Genomic DNA, 9865 nt, shown 5'->3' on the forward strand with positions numbered 1-9865 from the left:
CCCCAGTGAAGCAAGACATTTGGGAAAAAGACAGGACAAATCCCAATGGAGCAAGACATCTGGGGAAAAAGAATATAGTTATTGGTGACTTCCTTACTATTTTGACTATTTCAATCAAACGCATGACAAAGCAGACGCATTTTTCTCTTTGCTATTGATAGACCTAGATATATATTAGTATTATGATAGTATAATATTTTGAGATAGTAGGCCTACATATTATTATTAATAAAGCATAGAAAAAATTAAAATAAAATACTAATAGTCAGTGATAATAAAATTGGCTGAGATTGTATTGAATTTTTAAAAATCATTTTATCTGGCATTCAAACAAGGGAATGCACTCTAACGGTCATGCTTTGCTGAGAGTTAGATCTAGAGTTAGAAACTGAGTAAAAAAAAGCACTTGGTCACATCAGTGCCTGTAGGCTTTTTATTTTTTAGGGCTTAGGGTAAAGAATCTACAAAGTTTTAAGAAGATTATAGACTCTTAGATAGATCAAGATCTTCTTGCACACAACCCACATTGTCACTGTGACATTTCATAACATTAACGCAAACGTTTCTAGTCTCTAGACTCTAGACTACTATATTATACACACACACACTACTAGATTCTAGATCTAGATTAGATTAGATCTACTACGCTAGTCTCTGTACTCTGTAGTGTACAGTAAAACTGTTGATTTGATTGTATTGTAACTTTGTTGATTCCTAGACTAGATTCTAGATGTCATCTAGGCACTAGTCACTGACTCACGGCAGTAGACTAGAATCTAATCTAGATCTAGATCTAGAAATTCAACTCAATACATTTACAAGATTCTAGATAATATTATCTACTATCTAGGGCCCTCTATATTAATATTTGGTAATCTATCGTTTTAGGTACGTAAAATCGCCCGCGACTAGATCTAGTAATGTGAAAAACAGGTGACTCCTTAAATTTTAATAATTATTTCACATTTTGAGGAGGATTTCTGTTTTGAAAAATACAAAAATGTTTCTTGGTTTCATTTATGTACCTGGTTTTAAACAACCGAATTAAAACTTTTCAGTAATAAATGAAGACTATCAATGTTTCCAACAGATGCAACCATGCTCATTTACTATAGCAGCCATCTTGTTTATTTTTTTTTATTGTATTCTTATAGCACAAGATTCAGGGGAAGCCACTCTAACTTACAGATGTACGCTTTTTATATAGCAAATCCTGCTCACAAACACTGCTGTTTAAAGTTAATTTCTTGCCTATATTCAACATATTGATATATTAATAATTAGCCATTTATTTAGGTTTATTATTCATTTATCTATGATATTTGAATTTGACACAAATATTTCACAATATACTACTATTAAAGCCTTGACAATGAGGTAACTTTTTCGTACATTACTAGCCGCAGCCAATTTTACGTGCCTAATGCGATAGATTACCAAATAAGTTATAGAATCTAAATAACTTGTCTAATGTCTGCTTTAGTAACATTTTAGTTTAACTGTTTTTCCCTCCCTTTCCCTCTGATACACAATCACTTGCAACTTTTTCACAGTGTTTCTTTTCTGCAAACTGTTTCACTTGTAGATCAGGTTACTTGTGTCTCAAATTTTGCCTTCACATAACAGCTCATATCTGAGAAATCTTATAGATTGGGGGACTCATTCTTCGATTTTCCACTGTATGTATATGACTATGAAGACAGTGTTATTGTAAAATAAACAAGTGCCCGCAAGTGTTATTTCTTAAATTATTTAATTTAAACCTTGTCTTTATTAAATACTAGGGCCTACAGTTTTAGCTATTATTTTGTTTTAAATAATATAATTTTTTAAACTTCTGTATACAGTGTCTAGTGTTTATAATGCATGAAATATGTTTATGGCAGCCGCTACAAACAATAGGTCCTAAAAGGCTGCATAGTGATGTAATTGGCAGAATAGAACCCAGGTGATGATTACTAACAGGCAAATAGTTGCAAATTGATATTGGGCCCAGTAAAAATTTCAGATGTCAGATTTTTAGTTATTCTCCAAGGTGGTAGTGGGTAAACTGCAAGTGGTCGACAATTTTTCAACTTTTTTCATTCTGATTTCTTATTTTACCATTTTGTATTATTAAAATTATTGCATCTTGAAATCTACCAACGCCTGTTTTATTTATTAAATAACTAATTATTGGCAAATGATAAATTGTAATAAAAAAAAAATATAGGCCCTAATGTGTTGGTTTTTTTTTTTTTTCAGAAATCATATGTGCAAAGTACCTAAAACTCAGCTGAAATAAAGTTATTGCCATGAAAACTTTGTAAGACAAGAGAAACTATAATTTTATGTGTAAATAGAAAATGTCATTACCAGAAAGCTTTCAGTCTCAAGTGTCTGAGGCCTTATTAGTTACCATTCCTGACACCAACCGTGAATCTGCACATACCCATATGGAGAAATCCCATCTCTGTTCAACAACACCCAAACTAACAGATAACGGGAAGACTGATTGTTGCCATTTGATAAAGAAAAAGGGTTCAGTCCATTCGGCACAGAAAATGAATGAGCCAGTTTTTGTTAAGTTGTATACTTCAGGAGATAAATTTCTTGTGAGTATATGATCAATGTAATGTACATAGCAATCTAGTGCAGTTAATTTCATTCTCATTTACCATTTTTTAATAACTAATAGCATGTAATATCTTTTTATGTATTTATCTGGTTTTTACTAACTCACATTCGTGTACTTCTTTTAAAAGATACTTCAAAATATACTTAATAATACATTAGCCTGAATTGTTTTCCTTAAATAAATTATTTACAGACTGTGCAAGAAAGATTAGAAGAACTGCAAAGAAACAAAGCTAGCAAGGAAAGTGAAAGTCTTTTAAATGAAGGAGTAGCAAAGTTGATAAATCTGGTTGATAATCAGCACTGTGATGAAGATGCATTGTTTGAGGAAAGTTTCAATAATCGTGAGCACATCAAAAACCTGCCAATGGAAGAGGCTTGCTGGACTATTGGAGAAATAGAACTCTGTAATCTTCTTTCTTGTTTTTTTTTAATCTATGTATGTTTTCTGAACTAGAAAAGTTTTCTGGTGACAGAGAAGATTAAGTAGAGTTGATCTATTTTGATGAACTCTGCATTAATAAAGTATAAAGGAAAATGTAAATACTTTGAACCAAGGGTATTTTTTTATTATTATACTTTGTGCTATTATACCCAGTGCTATACCTTGCATTAAGTGGTAATTCTTTTTCAAATATGGATACCTAGTTAACTCCAGAGATGTAATCATCTTAACTTTTTTTTTACTTTCAGTAATTTTTCCCAACGGCAAAATCCTGCGCTTGATGGCATTGATGAGTATCTCTCTAAACTCAGTCAGCCAGACTCTGCTAACCAGTATTGCATCTAAAGATACCATATCTTACAAAGAGCAAGCCATGCGCCTTTTTTATCATGCCTGCCTTCACCCACATAGAAAAAAGCCAAGACGACCCCAAAGCATTTTGCTTCGAAGTACACCTGATGCTGAGTAAGTCTTTAATCAGTTATATGCTTTTAAAAAACCCACTGGAAGTTAACTTCATTAAGGGAATAGATGGCTTGAATTCTAATGTTTCTGATACTTATGTTTGTTAATTGAGTTCCATTGTAAAACAATACAAAGAAATGTTCCAATCAACTGCTACAGGATTAAATAAATGTTTGAATAGCTACAGGATTATATAAATATTGGAATAACTTAACCTTATGATTATGTGTGAGTTACCCTTTTTTAATCTGGCGGTCCAAAAGGCAATTAAAGTAGAGTTCATCTGTTTCTGTGACCTCTGCTTATAGGGCTGGTAAGTAGGTCACCAACCAGTTCTGTGGCTCATGCAGGTTTTATTGAGCCGTAGAGCTGGTTGGTGACCTACTTATCAGCCCTATAAAAGGATAGTGTGGTCAGTAAATCGACTAGTAGTTGTGTGTTCTACCTCCTGACCACTACATGCCATCAATAGTGTGTACTGTGTGGGATGTACTTTTCACTAATACAAAAAGTATGTGATGTGAAAGATGACAGTATTGAAGTTCAAATATTTATCTTTCATTGACTTTGTTTCAGGGGTGTTGAGCTTGATGTTGCAGAGTTTGGTGTCTACTTCATTGATTCCATGAGAAAGTCTAAGAAAAAAATCAGAAAGTTTTCCAATCTGCCTGAGCATATTTCATTTCATATGTGCTGCGAATGTGGTCTGAGAGGAACCATTGATATGTTTCAAACATGGTAGAGCTACTTTTTTGGGTTTTTTAAATTGAGATCATCATTGTTGTTGGTTTATAAGTTTTTCACCTCTGTATGTACAAGTAGTATTGTATTGACATTTAATTTTTTTTATTTTTATAATACTGTTATGATTAAGATAAGGGTTAGGCTAAAGTTAGCCTTACTAGCAAAAAAAAAGGTTCTTGATACACCCTGACATTGATCAAAGAAGTATTTTTAATAAACTTTAATTTAGATTACATATTGTTTTTAAAATTTAACAATACTTGAAATTCCTCTCTTCCAACGATTATCATACACATACAACATTATCAACTCCTCATCATTATTAAATAGTTACGCCCTTGCTTCTGATAGCTGTCACATCAGATTTATATGTAAGATACTTTTAAAGCATGAGTTGCTTGAATGGATTTGATTGGATGTCTTCCCCAGCCCACATTGTGAGGCTGTTCTCTACTGTGATGAAGAGTGCAGAAGCAAAGCTTGGCAAGACAAGCACAGTCCCTGGTGTGAGCACTTCAAGACATTCATGAAGATGGAATCTTGTCTTGCAGATCTGCCGTTTGAGTTTGCTAAAAGTAATTGATAACCTGAAAATTACAATTTCTTTAAATAGCCTCATCTTATAACAAAGTAAACTTCATATGATTTAGACTGAAAGATTTGGTGTCGAAATAGGCTTTTTAAAAAAATTGTTTTGTTTTGATTTGTTAAACTTCATTGGTTGTAATGTTTAAATGTTTATTAAGATTCAACAAGTCGAGATTTTCGACCACATAAACTTCAAGAGTTGTTGATTGAAAATGATGTCTACAAGAAGGGCCTCTGGAGAAGAGAATGTCCATCTTCTAATAAAACCAGTTGCATACCATTTGGTAAGTTTTTAATATGAATCTGATACTAAAGAAAAGTTGAATGTACACTGTTCAAATTAATTTGTTTGTAAGTTAAAATAAAATAGGTAACACATTTTATAATTTTAGGCTTGAAAAATAAAAAATAAAATAGCTTGTGAAGGAAAAATTTACAAATGTATTTTACATATTGTCAACATATTATATATTTTCTATTTAAGCACATTTATAGTGGGGTTTTTTTCTGTTTTAATGAAAGTTTGGCTTTGAATTTTCTACAAACACATTATTGTTAATTTGGCAGTTATTTTTAAAAAATAAGACTTTAAATTTTTTTCAAGGTGAATTGGATAACGAGGAAAAGCCTTTTGTCTTTCCATTGGAGGGCGCTGTCCTGCAAAGTCCACCAAATGGCCAGCTACCAGACTTGGATAAACCATTGAAAACCTGGGGCGACTATTACAGTTATCGAGGCTTTTGGCTGGATTCACCTGTAGCTGGTGTTCTTCATTACCCTCTTACACTCTACTGGATCATCACACATTGTCTTTCAAAACACTGTAAGTTCTACCATTTCATTTTGTCTTATTTTGTCTAATTTTATTAATATCTTCATCATTCACTGCCACTGTGCCCCAATCTTAAGGGCTTTGGACAGCTTTTAAATTTAAGTTATCATGTAAATCATTAACTATCTCAAATACGAGTTTCTCTCATTCTGGATTCATAACCAGTGAAAGTCAATGAAAATTTTTCTCCTGTGCAATATGTTGTAACAAAGAAAACTGAAGCAAATAATTCCATTGGCTTATTTCTTTATTTCTGTGTTGCAGACTCACTCATTTTTGAGAATATCAAGCTGAATAAATGTATCCACATTCATCTAATTGGAGTGGAGAAAGAAGCAGAAATGTTTCATTCATTCCTGGTAATATTTTGTTTTAACCTCTCTAATAACAATACCTTTGTTTTGAAGGTGTTTTTTTATATTTATGTTATGTATATTTTTTACGTTTTATTTCCTTTGTCATCAAACGTTATTTAAACATGACTGCCTCATTTCTTTAAGGAGTGTGCCAGACTTTTAGCACCACTGGAAGTTCACATTCACCTGTTTGGAAATAAAATATCTAAGCGAATTCACAACTATTTTCGCACTCAAGAGAATCTCACATTCCACGTTCATTATGGATTATACCATGAAAGCAAACTTCACATGTTGCCTCGCCCACACTTGGCTGTTGGTAAGTTGCAATTGTTAACTACATTTTTGTCATTTCTTTTAAAGTAAAGATTTTCAAAATATGAAAAAAGTAACGCAGAATTATTTTTCTTACTAGGGTATGGTACTTTCAATTTTATAGTTACTCCCCCTAGTCACATACATGATTTGTAAAATTAAAAAATCCTATCAATTTTATTTTTGATATAAATTTTTTAATGCCTTTCATGTTTTATTTTAATAACATACTATGATACTTTCATATCTCTAGAATATTATAAAAAAAATTTATTTTAACTCCTGTAAAAGATAAGTTTTTTTTTTTTAATTTCCATAAAGTATTCTTGTTGACACTTGAATTTCATCTGTAAATATTGCAGGCTTCAATGCTGGGTTAAGTGCTTATCCAAGTTTCATCAGAACCATTGAAACTCTAGTGGTAAGTTTGTTTTTTTACTTTTATGTCTAAACACAAGGCTGAATGTCTTACAACTCATAAGTTAAATGGAACAATACAAAAACAAATTATGTGGACGATTTAAATAACACATGCTTCATACTTATTTTTTTGTTAAAGCAACATTATCCTTAGAATCTTTGTCTATGAGTTTAATACATTTTAGCTGTTGCTAATAGTAAGTGATCATTTTTTTTTTACTGTCTTCACACAGGTGCAAAAGACACCTTTCTACTGTACAGATTATTGTTACCATAGCATCGCTCATTCAAATCAAGCTCTAGTCAAAAGTAAAGTTGGCTTGCTAGTCAAACCTGTGATAAATCCTTTTCGAAGCCCCTTCCGCATCACCTCCCCTGAATCTCACCTCCCTTGTTACAGTAATGGTTTTGTTTTCTGTATTAAGCCGATGAAAACAAAACGGTCAAAAAAAATATCAAATGTGCAATAACAAGTGTTTTTTAAGTTGTGATTCTTCTTGTAAATAAAACAAATGTATTTTTAATTCAGAGTTTTGTAATGGTTGCCAGCTGTTAAATGTAGGCAAAACCAATAAATCCAATGACATAAAAATATGTACTGAAATATTCACTTTCTTATATATTTTTTTTTATAAATTATAAACTAACAATTATTTTTAGTTGAAAGCTAACCTATTGAAATTAAGTTCTAAGGTACATGTATTGATAGCTTCAGCTGTACTAAAAGTACAGCAAAGACTGGTTATAATTAAGATACAAATAAGGGCTACGTTTCTCCTAGGGGCAGGTGAAGAAGAGTTCACCTTTTTCTGTGACCTTGGAATATGATGCTAGTGTGGTCAGCCCTATGCCCAACCACCTTGACTTTCACTAACGTAATACCCCATCAGAGTTGAGTGGACTCTGGGACATGCTACAACTCAAGCCAGGGACCTTAACTCGAGACTCAAGTAAACAGATAGACGCATTACTTATAAAAACTGTGATCTAAATAAAATTATATAATTAAAAATATAATAAAATATGCCTGATGAAAATTCAAATACCCTGCATGATCTGTAAACCCCTGACAACTTTGAAAATAAAAGATAAGCAGAGAAACAAATCATTTCATGTAAACAACAACATACATCAAACAGGAAAATACAGAAACCCATGCAAACTTTGTATTAAGTTTATTTCTATTAGATTTTACGACAAGACTAACAATATTGGTTGACAAACTACACAGAGTTACAAGTTATGCCATGTACAAATTTACATGGTTAAGTTGCACACTGAAAAAAAAAAATTGATTTGCAAAAAGCTTAATACTTAGATTACACACAATATTTATAGTGTATAAATTTCCCTGTCACTGATTGTAATCAAATGATGCAGACATTAAAAAATGGCAGATGAGATATGAACAAGAAATGATTATATATGTCATTTATATAACAAGTTTGTTGCTATTGTTTGCTGAAGATTTACGTACATGTGAAAAAGTGCTGGGATTGATGTTTATGTTGGAGATGATTTAGATATATCAAATTCCATTAAAAGTACCATAAACCCAAGTCAGGCTGATATACAACAGTTGAGTCAACACGTTTTAAAACCCTAAAAACATCGAGCCCTTATGTTAACTATTTTGTAATTAAATGTAAACATGTCATGGTGATTTAGGGCTGTTTAAAAATCTCAGATGGAATAATAAATTTTTATTTACAAAAAAAACTAACCCTTTTTAATTGAAATATATCTATAAACGGGAAAAAACATTTCCAATTATTTTCCATTTTATGAGTACTGAAATAATACTGCTGTTTAAGAACAATTAACAGTCAAGTCCCATATTGAAGTTGATAAATTTTTTTTGAGTCTTTTGATGCTGTGTAAAGCTAAATTTGAATATTTGAGTATGTTTACAAAACATCCCAGGGTAAAAAGCATTTCAATAAATAAAATTATAATGCCCAAGTTGATAGTGCAACAGAAGCAACCACCAGTCCTATACAAAAGTAGGCTACTTATTCTTATATTTGATGCTTGTACCTTAGGATGAAATGTTTTCTTTCCTATGTTAAAAATAATTTATACAACAAATCTTAAAACCAAAATAAAGCTTTTTTTTTTAATATGGCTGGAAAAACTATTTTAAATTAAAGCAGTTAAAGAAATGTTCATAACAGTTTCTAAATGAACAAAATGAGATTTTAAATTAAAGCATTTTAAGATATTATAATGTATTTGTTTATATAACAAAATGTGTACCAGAGCAACACATCCTTATTTATAAACAAAAGTATCATAGGGTACAAGATGTGCTATGACTAGATAAGCCTACTGTCATACAGAATATTGTAAGGTGGTAATTTTAGTTCAACCATAGAATTGAAGTTCAGAAAACAATTTAAAGAGTTTGACGTCATATTTCATTGAAACTATGAATGTTATGATAGATAATTAAACTTTTTAAACAGCAGATACAAGTAGTTATAATAAGTGGCTAAGTTAGCTGAATGAGTAGCCCTTAAAAGTTTCAACATAAGCTGTTCAAAAGCAAGATAAATTATCATCAGGATATTCAAAATCTCTACCAACTAAGGAATTCAATACAGCTTTTGAAATATAGCAGTAAAGGGTGATCATAAAAGTTAAGTTTAATAAAGGTTATTTTTTAAAGTTCTTTCTGGAATCGTTCATAGACCTAGTTATTTCCCTGTAAATGGTTATTTCCCGTTAAATGAAGATCTCAGTGAATCTCAGTGAATAGACGCACTGTAAAAACTTTTTTAATAGTACAAAATTATTACTAGACGTAAAGTTTTCAAATGCTGAGCTGAATGTTTGTGCATCTAACCACCCTTTTTGATAATCCTAACAATCCTAATGTTAAAGGTGTGCAAATGATACCACTAGCTAGCCATCAATCATGAGGATTTAACTACAACAATTTTCTATTTTTAAAGAGCTTGTTTAATGAAACTGCAACAATGTCACATACCTTAAATTCTTAATAGTAGGCATATTTTTGTTTAAATAATTAGATTAAAAATTCTCATCTGTTTCTATTGTTATGATATATTATTTAAGGCATGA

At 31.3% G+C, this 9865-nt stretch overlaps 1 protein-coding gene across 2 annotated transcripts; it reads left to right on the forward strand.

The window, feature by feature from the left end:
* Window positions 1–336: 336 nt before the first annotated feature.
* Window positions 337–7305, forward strand: LOC131952383 (zinc finger MYND domain-containing protein 15). 2 transcript variants are annotated; one of them, XM_059315009.1, is made up of 12 exons: window positions 337–424; window positions 2245–2594; window positions 2810–3023; window positions 3310–3526; window positions 4103–4264; window positions 4700–4845; window positions 5017–5142; window positions 5463–5681; window positions 5955–6049; window positions 6191–6365; window positions 6724–6782; window positions 7015–7305. In XM_059315009.1, the coding sequence occupies exons 2-12, from the start codon at window positions 2346–2348 to the stop codon at window positions 7249–7251; spliced, it is 1899 nt and encodes a 632-aa protein (XP_059170992.1). In that variant the 5' UTR covers window positions 337–424; window positions 2245–2345; the 3' UTR covers window positions 7252–7305. The 2 variants fall into 2 exon arrangements, with proteins under 2 accessions (XP_059170992.1, XP_059170993.1); XM_059315010.1 differs by having other exon boundaries at window positions 341–452.
* The last annotated feature ends 2560 nt before the right edge of the window (window positions 7306–9865 follow it).

This window comes from Physella acuta, unplaced genomic scaffold, assembly GCF_028476545.2.
Source record: "Physella acuta isolate Inbredline_101_S28 unplaced genomic scaffold, ASM2847654v3 ptg000871l, whole genome shotgun sequence".
NCBI classification, from domain to species: Eukaryota; Metazoa; Mollusca; class Gastropoda; family Physidae; genus Physella; species Physella acuta.

What these genes read in the sequence shown, in the direction of transcription:
- LOC131952383 (XM_059315009.1), top strand. Translation starts at nt 2,346, where the DNA reads ATGTCATTACCAGAAAGCTTTCAGTCTCAAGTGTCTGAGGCCTTATTA. An exon ending in CGAAGTACACCTGATGCTGA is followed by an intron (nt 3,527 to 4,102) that starts GTAAGTCTTTAA and finishes ACTTTGTTTCAG; the next exon opens with GGGTGTTGAGCTTGATGTTG. An exon ending in GAACCATTGAAACTCTAGTG is followed by an intron (nt 6,783 to 7,014) that starts GTAAGTTTGTTT and finishes GTCTTCACACAG; the next exon opens with GTGCAAAAGACACCTTTCTA.